Source organism: Eucyclogobius newberryi, unplaced genomic scaffold, assembly GCF_026437365.1.
Source record: "Eucyclogobius newberryi isolate DKJ021-1_F unplaced genomic scaffold, fEucNew1.0.hap1 SCAF_9, whole genome shotgun sequence".
Classification (NCBI taxonomy): Eukaryota; Metazoa; Chordata; class Actinopteri; order Gobiiformes; family Gobiidae; genus Eucyclogobius; species Eucyclogobius newberryi.
Window position 1 is genome coordinate 36,796,751 of NW_027316532.1, and position 20,643 is coordinate 36,817,393.

At 46.9% G+C, this 20,643-nt stretch overlaps 2 protein-coding genes across 2 annotated transcripts in view; one reads left to right on the forward strand and one right to left on the reverse strand.

Moving 5' to 3' along the window:
- The window catches only part of LOC140353566 (transmembrane protein 205), a 42,055-nt gene that overhangs the window by 5,430 nt on the left and 15,982 nt on the right, over positions 1-20,643 (forward strand). The window lies entirely within an intron of this gene.
- LOC140354032 (nucleotide sugar transporter SLC35D2-like) lies at positions 6,389-13,820 on the reverse strand. Its single transcript, XM_072438851.1, has 12 exons — positions 13,594-13,820; positions 13,313-13,346; positions 13,129-13,215; positions 12,966-13,033; positions 12,811-12,882; positions 12,671-12,739; positions 12,408-12,510; positions 9,332-9,424; positions 8,151-8,218; positions 7,992-8,070; positions 7,831-7,913; positions 6,389-7,632 (listed from the first exon to the last, which is right to left on the reverse strand). Exons 1-12 carry the CDS (start codon positions 13,701-13,703, stop codon positions 7,527-7,529), a joined length of 972 nt encoding a protein of 323 aa, XP_072294952.1. The 5' UTR covers positions 13,704-13,820; the 3' UTR covers positions 6,389-7,526.

A 20,643-nucleotide genomic window follows, 5' to 3' on the forward strand; every position in this document is an offset into this window, starting at 1 on the left:
CTGCCAGGTCATACTCCACACCAGCCGTCTCCAGCTTGTCCCTCAGGAGCAGCGGCTGGATGGTGTTGAAGGCGCTGGAGAGATCGAAGAACAGGATCCTCACAGAGCTGCCAGGCTTTTCCTGGTGAGAGAGAGAGCGGTGCAGCAGGGAGATGACGGCGTCCTCCACTCCGATGCCAGGCCGATATGCAAACTGCAGCGGGTCCATGGCTGAGCTCACGGTGGAGCGGAGGTGGTCCAGGACTAGCCGCTCCAGTGTCTTCATCAGGTGGGACGTGAGGGCCACTGGCCTGAAGCTGTTGAGGTCTTTGGGGCGCGGTGTCTTAGGCACAGGTACCAGACAGGAAGTCTTCCAGACCTGTGGTACCACCCTCAGCTTCAGGCTCATGTTGAAGACATGCTCCATAACTCCACACAGTTCATCTGCGCAGGACTTAAGGAGCCTGGGGCTGATGCCGTCAGGTCCTGCTGCCTTCCTCACTTTAATCCTCTTCAGCTCACTCCTCACCTGTGCTGCTGTGACAGTCAGTGGTTGGCAGGGGGACCGTGTGCTGGGGGGATGGGTGAGTCCAGGCGAAGTGGGGAGCTGATGGTCTGGGGCAGATAAGCGAAGAGGAACAGATGCAGGGCATTGTCCAGCTGTGGAAGAGGGAGCATGCAGCTGTGCAGGGGGAGGGGGGGTGACCGATCAAACCTCAAGAAGTGAGCATTTAAATCATTCACCCACTGTAGATCCCCCTCTGTCTGGGCAGGGGGGATTTTGAAGCCCGAGATGGTTTTCAGGCTCCTCCACACTCCCTGAATGTTCTTTTGCTGCAGCTGCTCCTCCATCCTCCCCTTGTAGCCGGCTTCAGCCTACCTGATCTTCCTCCTCAGCTCCTTCTGCACAGTCCTCAGCTCCTCCTTGTTCCCTGACCTGAAGGCTCTCTTCTTCTCCTTCAGCAGAGCCTTCAGTTCACGGTTAATCCATGGCTTGTTGTTTGGAAAACACTGCACCGTCCGGGAGGGAACAATGTTCTCAAAACAGAAGTTGATGTAGTCCGTGATGCACTCTGTGATGGTGTTGATGTCCTCCCCATGTGGGTCATAAAGCTCAGTCCAGACAGTGGTGCTGAAGCAGTCCCTCAGAGCCTCCTCGCTCTCAGCAGACCACATCCTCACCTCACGGGACACCACAGGCTGCCTGCGCACGATGGGTTCATACACAGGCCTCAGATGTACAAGGTTGTGGTCCGAGCTGCCCAGGGGAGGGAGGGGGGAAGAAGAATAAGCCTCCTTGGTGTTGTCCTCTCCTTGAACCGACACCTTAACGTGGTGGAGGGGTTTGAGTGCCCGAATGATCCCGGGAGCTATGTTGTCGGGGGCTTCATGCCCCTGGTAGGGTCTCCCAAGGCAAACAGGTCCTAGGTGACGGGTCAGACAAAGATCGGTTCAGAAGCCCCCTATGATGACAACACGAACAAGGCAGTTTACGTCGCCCGGATCGGCGTCACCGGGGCCCCATCCTGGAGCCAGGCCTGGGATGGGTGCTCCATGGCGAGCGCCTGGTGGCCGGGTCTTACCCCACGGGGCCCGGCCGGGCACAGCCCGAAAGAGCGACGTGGGGCCGCCCTCCCGTGGACCCACCACCCGCAGGAGGATCCATAAGGGGCCGGTGCAGAGAGATTTGGGCGGCAGTCGACGGCAGGGGCCTCGGCGACCAGATCTCCAGACACAGAGACTAACTCTGGGGACATGGAATGTCACCTCGCTGGGGGGGAAAGAGCCTGAGCTTGTGCGGGAGGTTGAGCGATACCGACTAGATATAGTCGGCCTCACCTCCACGCACAGTTTGGGCTCTGGAACCCATCTCCTCGAGAGGGGTTGGACGCTCCACTCTCTGGTGTTGCCCGCGGGGAGAGGCGGCGGGCTGGTGTGGGCTTGCTTATAGCCCCTCAGCTCAGCCGCCACGTGTTGGAGTTTACCCCGGTGAACGAGAGGGTCGCGTCCCTCCGCCTTCGGGTGGGGGACAGGTCTCTCACTGTTGTGGCGGCCTACGGGCCGAACAGCAGTGCAGAGTACCCGGCCTTCTTGGAGTCCTTGGGAGGGGTACTGGACAGTGCACCGACCGGGGACTCCGTTGTTCTACTGGGGGACTTCAACGCCCACGTGGGCAATGACAGTGACACCTGGAGAGGGGTGATCGGGAAGAACGGCTTCCCCGATCTGAAGTGGAGCCCTCTGTCAGTAGGGTATTCAACTTGTACCTCCGGGAGAGCTTCTCCCATGTCCCGGGGGAGGCTGGGGACATTGAGTCCGAGTGGACCATGTTCTCCGCCTCCATTGTTGATGCGGCTGCTCGGAGCTGTGGTCGCAAGGTCTCCGGTGCCTGTCGTGGCGGCAACCCCCGAACCCGGTGGTGGACACCGGAAGTAAGGGATGCCGTCAGACTGAAGAAGGAGGCCTATCAGGCCATTCTGGCTTGTAGGTCTCCGGAGGTCATCGACGGGTATCGGCAGGCCAAGCGAGCCGCGGCTCGTGCTGTCGCAGAGGCAAAAACCCGGGCCTGGGAGGAGTCCGGGGAGGCCATGGAGGAGGACTATCGGTCGGCACCAAAGAAATTCTGGCGAACCGTCCGGCGCCTCAGGAGGGGGAAGCAGTGTCTCACCAACACCGTTTACGGTGCGGGTGGAGGCCTGCTGACCTCGACTGGGGATGTCGTCGGACGGTGGAAGGAATACTTTGAGGATCTCCTTAATCCCTCCTTAATCCCTCAGTCACGTCTTCCGAAGAGGAAGTAGAGACCGGGGACTCGGAGGCTGGCTCATCCATCACCCAAGCTGAAGTCACTGAGGTTGTTCGCAAACTCCTCGGTGGCAGGGCTCCGGGGGTGGATGAGATCCGCCCTGAGTACCTAAAGTATCTGGATGTTGTAGGACTGTCTTGGTTGACACGTCTCTGCAACATCGCGTGGCGTTCGGGGACCGTGCCTCTGGACTGGCAGACCGGGGTGGTGGTCCCTCTGTTCAAGAAGGGGGACCGGAGGGTGTGTTTCAATTACAGAGGGATCACACTCCTCAGCCTCCCAGGTAAGGTCTATTCCAAGGTACTGGAGAGGAGAATCCGACCGATAGTCGAACCTCGGATTCAGGAGGAGCAGAGTGGTTTTCGTCCCGGTCGTGGAACACTGGACCAGCTCTATACCCTCCATCGGGTGCTCGAGGGTTCATGGGAGTTTGCCCAACCGGTCCACATGTGCTTTGTGGATCTGGAGAAGGCTTTCGACCGTGTCCCTCGGGGTGTCCTTTGGGGGGTGCTCCGGGAGTACGGGGTCCGGGGCCCTTTGCTCAGGGCTGTCCGGTCCCTGTATGACCGGAGCAGGAGCTGTGTTCGCATTGCCGGCAGTAAGTCAGACCTGTTCCCACTGCATGTTGGACTCCACCAGGGCTGCCCTTTGTCACCGGTTCTGTTCATAATTTTTATGGACAGAATTTCTAGGCGCAGTCGGGGGTCGGAGGGTGTCCACACCGGCTGTGGTCGGTGGGGACCACAGGATCTCATCTCTGCTGTTTGCAGACGATGTTGTCCTGATGGCTCCATCAAACCCGGACCTGCAACATGCACTGGGACGGTTTGCAGCCGAGTGTGAAGCGGCTGGGATGAGAATCAGCACCTCCAAATCCGAGGCCATGGTTCTCGACCGGAAAAAGGTGGCTTGCCTTCTCCAGGTGGGTGGGGTGTCCTTGCCCCAAGTGGAGGAGTTCAAGTATCTCGGGGTCTTGTTCACGAGTGAGGGAAGGATGGAGCGTGAGATTGACAGGCGGATCGGTGCAGCGGCTGCAGTGATGCAGTCGCTGCATCGGACCGTTGTGGTGAAGAGGGAGCTGAGCCGAAAGGCAAAGCTCTCTATTTACCGGTCGGTCTACGTTTCCTACCCTCACCTATGGTCATGAGCTTTGGGTAGTGACCGAAAGAACAAGATCGCGGATACAAGCAGTCGAAATGAGTTTCCTCCGCCGTGTGGCTGGGCGCTCCTTTAGAGATAGGGTGAGGAGCTCGGCCACACGGGGGGAGCTCGGAGTAGAGCCGCTGCTCCTCCACGTCGAGAGGAGCCAGCTGAGGTGGCTCGGGCATCTGTTCCGGATGCCTCCTGGGCGCCTCCCTCGGGAGGTGTTTCAGGCATGTCCCACTGGGAAGAGGCCCCGGGGAAGACCCAGGACACGCTGGAGAGACTATGTCTCTCGGCTGGCCTGGGAACGCCTCGGGATCTCCCGGAGGAGTTAGAGGAAGTGTCTGGAGAGAAGGAAGTCTGGGAGTCCCTGCTCAGACTGCTGCCCCCGCGACCCGGCCCCGGATAAAGCGGCAGAAGATGGATGGATGGATGGATGGTGTTGGCAAAAAACAAGTCCAATGTTCTATTGTTCCTGGTGGGGCAGGTAACATACTATATATATATACATATATATATATATATATATATATTCTATATATATATATAATATATATCACTGTCACTGCATCCAACAGATCAGTTAGTGGATGCAAAACAACTTTCTCCAGCTGAACTCAGACAAGACTGAAATAATTGTTTTTGGCACAGAAACAAAGAGAAAGTGATAGCGGTCATCTCCAGAGTCTCGCTCTGAAACCTACAAACCAAGTTCTAAATCTGGGGGTAATAATGGACTCAGACTTGAACTTTAACAGCCACATCAAATCAATAAACATCAGCAGCTTTTTACCATCTAAAAAACATTGCCAAAATCAAAAATATAGTGTCAAAACCAGATTTAGAGAGACTTATCCACGCGTTTGTCTCCAGTAGATTAGACTACTGTAACGGCCTGCTCACTGGCCTCTCCAAACGAGTTGTAAAACAGCTGCAGTACATCCAGAACGCTGCTGCTCGGGTCCTGACTAGAACCAGGAAGTATGATCACATTAGTCCTGTTCTCAGGTCTCTGCACTGGCTCCCTGTGGCTCAGAGAAGAGACTTTAAAGCAGCTCTGCTTGTGTATAAGTCTCTCCATGGCCTAGCACCAAAGTACATCTTGGATATGTTAGTGCCATATGAACCATCTCGGACTCTGAGGACCTCAGGGACCGGCCTCCTGCTGGTGCCAGAGTCAGGACTAAACATGGACCGGCCTCCTGCTGGTGCCAGAGTCATGGACCGGCCTCCTGCTGGTGCCAGAGTCAGAACTAAACATGGACCGGCCTCCTGCTGGTGCCCAGAGTCAGGACTAAACATGGACCGGCCTCCTGCTGGTGCCAGAGTCAGGACTAAACATGGACCGGCCTCCTGCTGGTGCCAGAGTCAGGACTAAACATGGACCGGCCTCCTGCTGGTGCCAGAGTCAGGAATAAACATGGACCGGCCTCCTGCTGGTGCCAGAGTCAGTACTAAACATGGACCGGCCTCCTGCTGGTGCCAGAGTCAGGAATAAACATGGACCAGCCTCCTGCTGGTGCCAGAGTCAGGACTAAACATGGACCGGCCTCCTGCTGGTGCCAGAGTCAGGACTAAACATGGACCGGCCTCCTGCTGGTGCCAGAGTCAGGACTAAACATGGACCGGCCTCCTGCTGGTGCCAGAGTCAGGACTAAACATGGACCGGCCTCCTGCTGGTGCCAGAGTCAGGAATAAACATGGACCGGCCTCCTGCTGGTGCCAGAGTCAGGACTAAACATGGACCGGCCTCCTGCTGGTGCCAGAGTCAGGACTAAACATGGGGAATCTGCATTTCAGTTTTATGCAGCTAAAATCTGGAACAGTCTTCCTGAAGATGTGACAGGCTTCTTCTCTGACAATGTTCAAATCTAAGCTAAAAACTGTTTTGTTTAGCTGCGCATGTGACTGAAAGGATTTTTTCTTTGCACTCTTCTCTTTTGTTTGTGATTTTATTAGTTTAGACAATCAGTTGGATTGATCATTTTTAATTTAGTTAATTTTATTGTATTTCTGTTTCTGTAATTTCTTTGTGATTTGAATGCATTTTTCCTGCTGTGAAGCACTTTGAATTGCCTTGTGTGTGAAATGTGCTCTACAAATAAACTTGCCTTGCCTATATATTCTATATTATATAAATATTCTACATATATTTTATATATATATATTCTATACATACATATATTTTATACATTCTATATACCGTACACACATACGTTATACATATATTATATATACATGCACACATACATATATATATATATATATATATATATATATATACACATATACACACACACACACGCAAGTATACATCTACACACACAAAATAATCAGTTCATAAATTTCACATTTACAGACTTAAAAATTGTTTAAAATGTTAATTAGCATTATGTTAATTAGCATTATAGTGCCTTCAAAGTGCTTCTCCATAAAATATGAAAACAGCCAAGAAAAGTCTTAAAATGTTTAATGTAAAAACTTTATACAAAACGTGTATAATATACTTTTCAAATGACCTAATTCGCACAAAGACAGTTGAGATTGAAATAAATGTTATTTTCCACCTGAAAATTTAAATATCTCAACAAAATAAATACAAAATTTACAAAAAGTCAACCCTTGTGCCTGACTTAAAAGTTTAGTCTCAAAATACAAATGAACAGTAAAGCAAAGTAACCTTGTACTTTTTGAAGTACATAACAGATCTCCATATCAACACAGTTCAAAGTGCAATAAAAGAAAAGGTGAACAAAAAAAACCTAAATGCTGTTATTTTGTGCACAGAGACCCAGCTACAGTCATTTTAGTCATGAAAACATTCAGTAATACTGAGGGAGTGATATGTAAACGTTGAAGTTATAGACAAACGTAATAAAGCCAAATAAAGCAGAACTGAATCAGTGTTTGTCACTGTGCTACAAAGGCATCCCAAGTTAGTCACTGTAAACAGAAAACTGTCTTTAAAACATAACTAATCTCAGGTCCAGTCATTTTGGCAACTTACAAAGGCACGCCAAATTTGAATATTGTGGAAACTTGAAATCATTTAATGGTTTAAAAAGGGAAATTCCAAATAATGAAAGCATCAAATTCTTATTCAGGATTTTATACAAGGAATCACATTTCATTTGTGCCAATCCAACGCTATAAAATAGGGCCGCCCCAGAGAAGGAATCTGAGGTTATGCCATGAAACTATTCTTTATGAATGAATAAATATGGGTTTTAATCCACTGTTGGGCATCATTAAAAGGCTTGAAACGTTTCAAAGTAATTGTAGCACTGATTCTGCACGATATTGAACTTCTACACCAGCTTTTCCACAATATTCCTTAGTTTACATGTGCCGGTATTTGCCTTGTATGTCCAATAAAAAGAGAGTTCCCCTTTTAGCTCCCGCCAGCACTCACAGTACCATCACTAAATAGAAACGTCTAAAAAGAAACAAAATAAAAACATTTAGATTTTGGCTCTATGGCAGCTGCAGACAGAAACGGAGCTTTTCAACGCCATGTCCTTGAAACCTATATAAATAAGTAGTACTAAAAATAGAGGCGTCCTTTTCATAAAAAATAGAATGATCCAGTGTCTCAATGTCATACGATGACCTTTCCCTTAATGTCCAGTTTGTTGTTTTCGTTTGCCTTGTTGGTCTGATCTTCTGTCAGTGTGATGTAGGAGTACACCAAGCTGCCTGCAATACTGGACACACAACAACAACAACAACAACAACCATTAAATACTACGTAGGCACCAAACATACTATATATTGTGTTTTAAATAATAGGAGTGAGAAATATTTATTGACAATTTGTGTTAGCGTTGCAGATATTGTTATCAAACGTAAACGATTCTTGGTGAGCAAAGGATGGAAGAGGGAGGTTTAGTGCACGTTCATACCTGATGTTTAAACCTATGAAGTTAGTCCATGAGAAGATGTAGTCCCCACTGAACACCATCCCGATGTAAGTCACCAGCACATTCTGAAAATCACACAGGGCAAGTTTGTACTACCTTGTACTGCATAAATACTGTATATTCTTAAAGTAATGCTCCTTTACTTTGATACAGCCCACTATTGTCGTTGTCAGCGCAGAGTTGTATTGTGTACAGAGCACGGTGGAGTACATCAGAACAAACCTGCAAACGACATATATATATTTGATACATGAGCTCTGGCATTAACCTTTGAAGATAATGAATGTACAAAAGGATCTTACCCCATTACGCAGGACAGAATGAACTGTGAGAGGAATAATGCGTCTGACCAGCCATCATACTCCATCGCCTAGCAATGACAACATTTAAACAAATACTTTATTTATATGAAAGATTCAAATCTGCCCCTCTTTAAGGCTTTGGACTGGGACTGTAGCTCCTTCGATATGGACAATGACCAGATCTTTGCACAAACATGTAAACATATTAGCAGCCCAGTCACCAAAATAATGATGGATTCAATAATGTTGTAACAAGTTATGCAAAAAAAAAAAAATTCTCCATCATTATTGTGCTTTTAATGGACAAGCAGTCGTTCTCACCCTGTCACGAGATGATTTTAGAGGGTCCCCAAATGAGACGAGGGAACATTTTTAAATGTATACAGTATTTTTCAACAAAGCTCGACACCTTTCAAATGCCGAGGTTAATATAGATTATTATTTTAAGATGAGACTACTTTATCATGCCTATATTTTATCTTTGGCGTCGCGAATGCCAACAGTTATTTCAGGGGTCGCGACTGAAATAGGGTGAGAATCATTGCCCTGAATGACCATGTTTGGTCCACAGGCCTAATTTGGGCACAAAGAAAACATATTTAGATGATTAGTTCTGAAATTATGACATATTGTGTTGCTATTAATGTTCCAGATTCTTTCTAAAAGCTTTTAGCTGGGCACTTCTGATCACCAGGAAAGTTTACTCAGTGGAGGGAGGTTGTAAGAGTGCAGTAATAACCCAGTGAGGTGCATAATGGCATCTTTGTGCTTCTGAGGCTGGGCCCCAGCTGCAGCACTGACGCACAGACTGAGCCTCACAGATCGTATGAGACACACCCCTCAGTGCACAATTTTGACAGGCCAGGCAAATGTTCTGTATTAGGTCAGAGGCACAGGGGCTACACACTTACACTCAAGCAATCCCTTTAAAAATAACTGCTCCATTTACTTACCAAAAAAGTGACTTTCCTTTAATTCCACTTTTTTAGGGTATTTTTCGGTCTCGGGTTTTGTGGTAGTTAAAAGTAGTAGTGCTATTTTTGTACACTTCACAGTACACTTAAAGAAGTAATCGGGAAGTGAAGTGATTTTTGAGACACTGCAGTAGAGCTACACTTAGCATTAGTACTTTTACTTCAGATCCAGATGTAAAAAGCGAAATACACAGAAAAATGTCTCACCTTCTGCATGTCCCCAGTAACTTCAGCCAGTAACAGGGTGGGGAGGATCATAAATGCTGCGTTGTAATATAGTAATCCATATTTGCCCAGCTCCTATGGAATAACCAAAAGGACAGATGAGCGCGGCAGAACAGAGCGTCTTTTCACAGCGATTCGCGGTGCATTCCTCATAACGAGCGTTCCGATGTCAGACGAAGTCACTGCTGGTTCCACCTCGAACACCGTGTAACTTTAACTAACTGTGGCTCACATGCTTCAGTTATAGTTCCATTCTTACCAGGGTTTTTCAGGAGCAAAGAAATGCATGTAATTAATATGGACCTGGAATAGTTTAATTTGAAACGGGTTTTATTGTTTATTTTCTCACAATGAAAAAGTGTATGTTAATAATTTATAGTCGAGTTGAAACTTGCAGCTTACATTAACATACATTATTCTTTCTACTTCTCTTTTAAAGTCAATTGTGTAATAATTAGTTATGTTTTCATCAAGTATGTTTGTATTGTGACTTTAATGCATCTTTTCCTTTTCTTTAAAGCACTTTGAATTACTTTGTGTACGAATCGTGCTCTACAAATAAACTTGATTTGGCTTTCAGTTTTGCATAGTATTTTTGCCTTTTGTCAAACCACACACATGCATACAATTTTGGACTTGTACTTGAAGTAATTATTTAGTACGACGGAGTATTAGGGCCCAAAAAATAAATAAATAAATAAAATAAAAAAGCGCTGCACTACGAGAATAATGTCATTAATTAATGAGAAAAAAGACTAATTATTGAGAAAAAAGTCGAAGTCAGAAAAAAGTCGCAAATTAACGACAATAAACTCATTAAATAACGAGAAAAAAGTCATTAAATAATGAGAAAAAAAGTCATTAATTAATGAGAAAAGTCGTAGTTTAGGGGCCGATTCAAAGTGACGTGATCAGTTCACTTTCAGCCCCACGGTCAGGACGCACAAGAACGGGCTTGGATGAGCTGACAGTTTAGAACTACATAAAAGCCGTTGTGTGCACTTAAGTTTTATTCCCGGATTCTAACCTTTTGTGATCCCTTGGACAAACTCAGTAAAACACACAGAACACAAAACATCCGTCTGCAGTTTGCGCTTCCACTCAGCTCCTCCTGACGCCCGGATCGTGTTTGGCACAGCCGAAAAGCGATATGTTTTACACACACGCATCATCCATACATCATCCATACATCATGGCATGAGCTCCAACACAAGCGAGCACCAACACAGGAGTCCGTCATTTTACAGGTCCAGGACCTGACATGTGACACTTGCACCGGGGGAAATGATTGTTTGTGATGTCTAAAAGACCCACATTATAAAGATCGACAGTTATTGTGGGCTTTTGTATTCTCTTTTAACCAAGCGCCATTTGCGTCCTGGTGGTGGTGTGTTTGTGTAATGAAGACTCCACAGATGCATCTGACTCGGTGTCAGATCAGCTTCAGAGCTTTTAACACAGTTCATACAAAACAGAGCTGTTACTGGACTGTCCCATGATGCAACACTGGGGGGGAGCCCGTAACATGGTGCTGAAAGTGAACCGCGTATCTAACTTTATTCTCTTTAAATGATGAGATTTTTCTCGTTATTTAACGAGAAAAAGTCATTAATTAATTACTTTATTCTCGTGGTGCCCTGTATTTTTTTTTTTGTGTGTGTTTTTTTTATACTCCGTCGTAATTTAGCACTATACGCTTCAAATTTTGTGTATTTGTGTATTGTTGAGTTTTGCTTCTCCACCTCTGAGGTTTACTTTAAGCAGATGACGTTCTCAGATATAACAGACTAAATATGGAGCCTGTCGTGCCCCCGCAGTAACATGAGGCCGTCTGCTCATGTGACATGAAGAGGACAATCTCACACACAACATTCTGGTTATAAGAACTGTATGTTCTTGTAATGACATGGTCAAAATATCCTTATCAATTACGGCATTCAGAGTACAAAAGTGGCTGTTCTAATACTCGGCTGAGGCATCTGAAAATATACATACAGTAGGAACATGTACTTGCTACGGTTTTACTCGTCATTGATGCTAAACCCAGGACAGTAATTTATGAATCAGCCATTTTGAAATTCATTCATTCATTCATTCATTCATTCATTCATTCATTCATTCATACACTTATACTATATAAATGCCATATACTGGTAGTTTTAAAGTAATTTACTACTATGAATTTGTAATCAAACCTGTTCAGTCGGCAGCACATGCAAGTTTGCAGAAAATTATTAAAATTAGTTGTAGACAAAGTTAAAACAAAAGGATATATGGTTTGTCCTCTACTAATAATAAGTAGTAGTATTGATAAATGTTTAGAAGAAATGATTAGAAGGACTGAAATTGATGTATTGAAGAAAAACAGATATCCACATTAAGGCTGGGCAATATGACAAAAAGATTATCATGGTTTTCACAATGATTTTTGCCAGTCATAAATACGCCACCCTATTGTATCTGGTCACTAATGTAAACAAACTCAAAACGAGGTATGGTTAAGCTGCTCAAATATTCCAGTCGTTCCAATCTTTACTGCCAGCTGTGCTGCTGGAATTTCTTCAACCAACCAAAAACATCGTACAAAAGAACTTTGGAATTTTAAAAAGTAAATATGGCTTCATTACAGCAAGTCACGCGCTCTCAAATTCAATAGGACATCTTCTAGACACTGAAACATTGCCAGCAAGTTGGCAAAAAACAATTGATTAGTAAAACATTTCGATTCAGTTTGATTCAGTCTATATAAAATTTAGTATTAAATTTTCTGAACATGAACCAAACAGACTTTTAAATCAGTGCCATTTAACACACAAAGATGTGACGCTCCAAACCACATGCGTTTACTTTTACTGAGAATTAGCCATAGAACTCTCAATTAAAAAACATCAACAAGCGGATTATAAACAATTAGACATGACTGAATCAAGTTTAAAATTCAACTAATTGCGCCGCGTTGGTGAGTGGGCGTGGCAATGCCAAGACAATACTACATTACATTAATACAGTCAAGAAAACTGGACACAACACTGAAACATTGTCCGGGGCGGCGGCATACCTTAGTATCCAGTTTTTGCTTCACGTAGGCCCCATTAGCCGCGGTTAGGACATCGTTTAGAAGAATAAACACATAGCCTTCGGGGTCAAAAGTCAGGTCAGCACTAAAAACATGAGAGAAAGTTGTTATTCGTATCATGTCAGTAATTACACGTTTTAGGCAGCATACCGTTTACAGGTGCAACGTAATGACAGTGTATAGCTTTGTAGTGGGAGCATTTTTGTTGGAGTTACAGCAGCACACCTGGATCCAGGACGACGTACCTGGCGGCTATGAATGCCCCGAGGATCATCGTGAAGACGGTCAACTGAACCGGTCTGGAGAACGTCTTCCTGTGAAGGACAATGGCGCGTGACAATGGGAGGGCGTGAAACGAGTCCAAAGTAGGTTAATGGTAGCTTACTTCAGTAGATAGCCCTCCGCCAGCATCGTGAACAAAATAGAGAATCTCCTGAGAACTGTGAACATGGGGAGGCTACAGGGAAGAGATGTCGCAATAGATTTGGTTATGAGCAATATGCAAACTCACAATAGCCCTCTGTCTTGACATGAACTTACTTTAGTCTCTTGGTCCCAAAGAGCCCAGTGATTTGATTCCCCACGAAAAGAAGAGGTAGAGGGAAAGTCTGAGAAATAATGGGAATTGATTGGGCAGACAAATTAGTGTCCAGAGAGGAAAGGGAAAGTCAGGAAAGTGTGCTGTGCATCCCCGTGGATTTACCTTGCGAGGTATGCTCTTATCGAAGTCGGGGAAGCTGATCACCCTCGCCGCCTTGCCCACCCACAGCACGACCACTGTGGCCAACATCTGTAAAACCATGCAATACAAAGTTACACAAAGCACGTAACCTTTAGGAAACCAACGAAAGTCTTTTTTTTTTTTTTTTTTTTTTTTTTTTACTTACTTGGCCAATTCCGACACATATTGATGAAGGAAATCTGCACAAATCAGACAGTAAAACATGCAATGAAGATCAAACTTTAAGCAGTGATTTTAAACACTGGCTCATTTCTTTACATCCTTTCCCCAATTTGCCAGGCAAAGTTGCTCAAACGTTCAGCTCAGTTTCCTTTGTTACACAGCTCCTCCAACACAAGTTTATAAAGAGCTAACTGTTACATGTGAGCTAACGCGCTAGCGCTAAATGCACAGCAGCGCGGCTATGGAGCGTTAGCCTAACGTTACCTGTAGTTGGTCAGGACGCTTTTGTTGACGACCACGATGAGAAACGAGCTGAGACCGTAAAACCCCGCGGCACATAATCTCACAAACAGTGTGAGAGGTTTGTCCGCCATCCCCGACCCCTTCTCATTCCCGTGTGAGCGCTGTCGGCTCTTCCCCTGCCATCACTTCACCGGTGACAGCCACAGCTCCGAGCTCGGGGGGCGTCTACCCATGCGCCGTGTACGTAAAGCTAGAGGGACCATGGATTCTGTTACCGTGTCAAGCGCGGCGGCCATCTTGTAACTCTAAGAAGCGGGGGAAATGATACAATATTTTATTTTGAATTGCTATGGTAACGGTGTTAAGTTTTCTTCATTCTGAAATACATGGATAGATGGATAGAGTACGTTACATTATGTATTGTCAATCAATGATAATTCTATTTACATATCATTTATATCATATCATTTTTTTTTTGTTAGCAACATTGAAGTGCATTATTTCAAAATGTTTCGCATTATCACCGTTGAACATTGCCATTAGATAAAACTCAAATACAAAAGTGTCAAATCAACAGTCAATCTAAAGAGAATTGCAATACAGTCACAATATGTCTGCTGTAATTGGCTCTCTGTTACTTTAGGTTACCCTGGCAACAACTTCTCTATATTTATTTGTACCAATTGGCATCCACTGTGTACGTAGCACCCAGAACCATTCCTTTTCCGCTCTGCCCGGGGGAGGAGAGCAAAATAAAAGCTCTTTAAGATAAGCTAACGTAAAAAGTCCCTTAGCTCGTCCGAGGGTTCTGGGAATGAGCAGCAGGATGAGGCTGAAGCTATTGATATCCGGGAGACCAACCGGCTTTAGATGGCGGAGGAGAGTGGATCGGGGATGGAAGACGTTCTAGACGGCGTGGAGGAGCAGCCTTTTCTGCCTGCACGTGCCCGGAAACGTAAAAGGTCCCTTAGCTCGTCCGAGGGTTCTGGGAATGAGCAGCGGGATGAGGCTGAAGCTGTTGATGTCCGGGGTGAGAGCAGAGACTGTAAGGTGATCATGGAGCTTGCACAGGATGGTGCATCCTTTAAGGAGTGGAATTCAGTGGCGTTGTCAAAGAGCCTGGCTGTAGCTGTGGGAGTGATCAAGAGTGCGAGTGTCCTTAGAGATGGCTCGCTGCTGGTCGTGTGCAAGGACGCGGCTCAGCAACGGAAGGCGATTGGAACTAAACGTCTGGGTGGAAAGGACATTCTTGTGTCTAATGCTGAAAGAAACATGGTCAGAGGAGTTATCGTAGGTGTACCTGCGGCGACGTCTGTGGATGAAGTTAAGGAGAATTTGACGGGAGTTACGGTGGTGGACGCTAGGCGTTTGAAGGTGACCCGGTTTGGGGTAGGATGTGACAGCTTGTCGGTAATGGTAACACTTGAAGGGAGGTGCCTGCCTGGTAAGGTGTTCATTGGGTGCATGTGCTATGGCGTCGGGCCATGTGTTCCGCCGCCCCTGCGTTGCTTTGGGTGCCGGCGCTTTGGGCGTGTTGCAGCGGTCTGTAGAGGGAGGCAAAGGTGTGGTGGATGTGCAGGAGATCATGAGTATGGGAGGTGTGACGTGGGTGCGGAACTGAGGTGCTGTGACTGTGGGGAGGAACATGGCTCTGCCTACGGGGGATGCAGGTTTAGCAAAGGAGCTGCTGAGGTGCAGAAAATGGAGGTCTCTCAGGGTATATCCTGTGCAGATGCAGTCAGGAAAGTTTCGGGTAACGAGTTTAGAGTAAATGCAGAGAGAGGAGCCAGCGCTGCTCCCAGCCAGGGCGAAATGAGAGAGGCCAGCGTGGCTCCCAAGAAGTGTGAAGGTTTCAGGAGTGGAGGTCCCAGGTGTGCAGGTTCCAGAATTAATGAGAATACCCTGGTTGTGGATAGAGAGGATTTTGTACTCTTTATGGTGGATGTTGTAGGCTGTGCTGCTCAGACTCAAGGCAGAACTGAAAGGATCAGGATCATTGCTAAAGCTGCAGGGAGATTCCTTGGAACAAAGGAGCTTGATTGGGCAGATATAGAAAACAGGCTAAAGGCGCTAAATGGGAGTCGGAGTGATGGGGGTCTGCTTGTGGGGAGTCAGAGTGATCAGAGTGACGAGATGGGGGTGGGGGTGGTCTCCTGTCCTCGCCCGGTCTCGTGGATGCGCGGCTGCCGGGCGGCGACATCAGTGGACATGTTGAGGCCTGTGGAGTGGGGCCTGAAGAGTGGAGCTGTGCGGTGGAGGCGCCGGGCGTCGGGGGGGGAGGGGAAGATGAAGGGGAGTCTCCCTGGAATAGAGCCGGTCACAAAGACATATCATGACCTCATGGGCTTTGTAACGCCAAAGCAATGGAAGGAGTACTTTTACGGACTACGACAGAGTCTGAGGACTACGACAAAGTCTGAGGAATAAAGTCTGGCGGTAATGCAACACTTGGATGCCAACCGCCATAAAACAACAACAACAACAACAACAACAACAACAACCGGCTTTGTTCCAGGGAGACTCTTCTTCGTCTTCCTCTCCTTCTTTGACGTTCGGCGCTTCCGCCGTGCAGCTTTGTTCTTTAGGCTTCATTCTGTGGGCTTTGGTGTGTCCACTGGTGTCGCTGCTTGGTGGCCGTGCGTCTGCGGGACTGGGCGGGGGCGGGAGACCACCCCCACCCCATAAAGCCGGTTGGTCTCTGAAACAACAACAACTATTCTAGTCACAAAGACATATCATGACCTCATGGGCTTTGTAACACCAAAGCAATGGAAGGAGTACTTTTACGGACTACGACAGAGTCTGAGGACTACGACAAAGTCTGAGGAATAAAGTCTGGCGGTAATGCAACACTTGGATGCCAACCGCCATAAAACAACAACAACAACATAAGATAAGATATTCCTTTATTGTCCCACATGGGGAAATTTCATTGGTGCAACGCAGGTAGATACAGAGGTAGATACAGAAGAACAGATCACTTATAGGAAGTCTGAAAAACACTTTCAGTAGAAGATCTCCTATAAATAAATAAAAACTCCCATAGACAAATAAATAAATAAATACATAAATACCATTGCATGTGATCACGACAGTAATTGCACATGAATATGTGTCACGACAGCACATAGATTGCACATGAATTTCACATGAATTGCACATGAATTGCACATGAATTCCAACAGCAATTGCACATATGACAGAATTGCACATGGTTAGGTCAGTATTGCGAGTGTTCAGTACTAACAGTTTTTGTTATAAAGTCTGACAGCAGCAGGAAGGAAAGACCTACGGAACCTTTCCTTCGCACATCGAGGGTGGATCAGTCTCTCACTGAAGCTGCTCTCCAGAGCGGACAGAGTGTCCTGCAGGGGGTGACACTCATGTTCCAGCATAGATGTGAATCTAGCCAGGACCCTCCTGTCCCCCACCTCCTGCACCGAGTCCAGAGCACAGCCCAGGACGGAGCTGGACTTCTTGATGACTCTGTCCAGCCTCTTCCTCTCCCTCTCTGTGATGCTGCTGCTCCAGCAGGCCACACCGTACAGGAGCTGATGCCACCACAGAGTCGTAGAAGGTCTTCAGGAGTGGCCCTGTCACTCCAAAAGACCTGAGTCTCCTCAGGAGGTAGAGCCGACTCTGGCTCTTCCTGTACAGTGCGTCTGTGTTATGAGTCCAGTCCAGTTTGTGGTTCAGATGAACACCCAGGTACTTGTATGAGTCCACTCTCTCAATGTCCCGTCCCTGGATGTTCACTGGTGAGGGGGCAGTGGGGTGGCGTCTGCGGAAATCCACCACCATCTCCTTGGTCTTCCCCGCGTTGATGAGGAGGTGGTTCCGCTGACACCAGTCCACAAAGTCCTGCTCCAGTCCCCTGTACTCCGCGTCATCGTCGTCCGTGATGAGTCCGATGATGGCAGAGTCGTCAGAGAACTTCTGCAGGACACAGCTGTCCGTGTCATGTCTGAAGTCTGCAGTGTAAAGGGTGAAGAGAAAGGGCGCGAGGACAGTGCCCTGGGGCGCCCCCACACTGCAGGTCCGAGTGTCAGACACACAGTTCCGGGCTCTCACAAACCCGGAGCCATCTCTAAGGACACTCGCACTCTTGATCACTCCCACAGCTACAGTTAGGCTCTTTGACAATGCCACTGAATTCCACTCCTTAAAGGATGTGGACCATTCAGCCAATGTCTGAGGAATAGATACAACTACAAGGCAGGTCTCTCCTGCCCTGCCCCTGCTCGTTCGACGAAAGTGTCAAGTAACGAGGTTAAAGTAAGAAGAAGAAGAAGAAGAAGAGCTAGTCTCCGGTCTGGAGAGACGGGAGATGGCGGAGGAGAGTGGATCGGTGGTCGAAGACGTTCTGGACGGCGTGGAGGAGCAGCCTTTTCTGGCTGCACGTGCCCGGAAACGTAAAAAGTCCCTTAGCTCGTCCGAGGGTTCTGGGAATGAGCAGCAGGATGAGGCTGAAGCTATTGATATCCGGAGTGAGAGCAGAGACTGTAAGGTGATCATAAAGCTTGCACAGGATAGTGCATCCTTTAAGGAGTGGAATTCAGTGGCATTGTCAAAGAGCCTAACTGTAGCTGTGGGAGTGATCAAGAGTGCGAGTGTCCTTAGAGATGGCTCGCTGCTGGTCGTGTGCAAGGACGCGGCTCAGCAACGGAAGGCGATTGGAACTAAACGTCTGGGTGGAAAGGACATTCTTGTGTCTGATGCTGAAAGAAACACGGTCAGAGGAGTTATAGTAGGTGTCCCTACGGCGACGTCTGTGGATGAAGTTAAGGAGAATTTGACTGGAGCTACGGTGGTGGACGCTAGGCGGTTGAAGGTGACCCGGTCTGGGGTAAGATGTGACAGCTTGTCGGTAATGGTAACACTTGAAGGGAGGTGCCTGCCTAGTAAGGTGTTCATTGGGTTCATGTGCCATGACGTTAGGCCATATGTTCCACCGCCCCTGCGTTGCTTTATGTGCCAGCGCTTTGGGCATATTGCAGCGGTCTGTAGAGGGAGGCAAAGATGTGGTAAATGTGCAGGAGATCACGAGTATGGGAAGTGTGACGTGGGAGCAAAACTGAAGTGCTGTAACTGTGGGGAAGAACATAGCTCTGCCTACGGGGGATGCAGGTTTAGCAAAAGAGCTGCTGAGGTGCATAAAATAAAGGTCTCTCAAGGTATATCCTATGCAGATGCAGTCAAGAAAGTTTCAAGTAACGAGTTTAGAGTAAATACAGAGAGAGGAGCCAGCGCTGCTCCCAGCCAGGGCGAAATGAGAAAGGCCAGCGTGGCTCCCAAGAAGTGTGAAGGTTTCAAGAGTGGAGGTCCCAAGTGTGCAGGTTCCAGAATGAATGAGAATACCCTGGTTGTGGATAGAGAGGATTTTGTACTCTTTATGGTGGATGTTGTAAACTGTGCTGCTCAGACTCAAAGCAGAACTGAAAGGATCAGGATCATTGCTAAAGCTGCAGGGAGATTCCTTGGAACAAAGGAGCTTGATTGGGCAGATATAGAAAACAGGCTAAAGGCGCTAAATGGGAGTCGGAGTGATGGGGGTCTGCTTGTGGGGAGTCAGAGTGATCAGAGTGACGAGATGGGGGTGGGGGTGGTCTCCTGTCCTCGCCCAGTCTCGTAGACGCACGGCTACCAAGCAGCGACATCAGTGGAAATATTAAAGCCTATAGAATGAAGCCTAAAGAATAAAGCTGTACGGTGGAAGCACCAAACGTCAAAGAAGGAGAGGAAGATGAAGAAGAGTCTCCCTGGAATAAAGCCGGTTGGTCTCTGAAACAACAACAACTATTCTAGTCACAAAGACATATCATGACCTCATGGGCTTTGTAACACCAAAGCAATGGAAGGAGTACTTTTACGGACTACGACAGAGTCTGAGGACTACGACAAAGTCTGAGGAATAAAGTCTGGCGGTAATGCAACACTTGGATGCCAACCGCCATAAAACAACAACAACAACAACAACAACTACGAAAAGTCTGAGGAATAAAGTCTGGCGGTAATGCAACAATTGGATGCCAACCGCCATAAAACAACAACAACAACAACAACAACAATTGGATGCCAACCGCCATAAAACAACAACAACAACAACAACAAGAAGTCTGGCGGTAATGCAACAATTGGATGCCAACCGCCATAAAACAACAACAACAACAACAACAACAACTACGAAAAGTCTGAGGAATAAAGTCTGGCGGTAATGCAACAATTGGATGCCAACCGCCATAAAACAACAACAATGCCCTGGTCATACGTATAACTGTGGTGGGAGACTAATGTTAGAAAATAGTCCACCAGACTTCACATGGTGCATTTAACACTCAGTGTGCTTGTAAAATGTAGGGCCATGAGTGAGCCAGGCTTTTATGAATGTCAAGGCTTTCAAGAGATTTGACCTAAAAGTAAAACAAAATAGTGTCTAGATGACTACAACTGATTTTTTTTTCTACAATGGATCATTCCTGGACGAATGAGGAATGACAGCGACAAGTACTTTTCCTTTATTTTCAATGTAGTGTTAAAACTGCACTAAAATAATTTTACCAAATTTGCCTCGTCTCAAAAAATATATACTCAATCAATAAAGTAAAGTTATTAGACCCAGACAGAAGACATTGTAATGATGAGCATGGCAGATTAGATGTAATTTAGGAGTCATCTCCCTCTAGAGCCTGGACACTGGTGGTGGAAGAGGTCGAGGATGATGATGAGAAGGGGAAGGTTAAAGGAAGACGATGAGAGGATGTGAAGGAGATGAGAGGATGTGAAGGAGATGAGAAGATGTGAAGGAGATGAGGGGATGTGAAGGAGATGAGAGGATGTGAAGGAGATGAGAGGATGTGAAGGAGATGAGAGGATGTGAAGGAGATGAGGGGATGTGAAGGAGATGAGGGGATGTGAAGGAGATGAGAGGATGTGAAGGAGATGAGAGGATGTGAAGGAGATGAGGGGATGTGAGATGTGAAGGAGATGAGAGGATGTGAAGGAGATGAGAGGATGTGAAGGAGATGAGAGGATGTGAAGGAGATGAGGGGATGTGAAGGAGATGAGAGGATG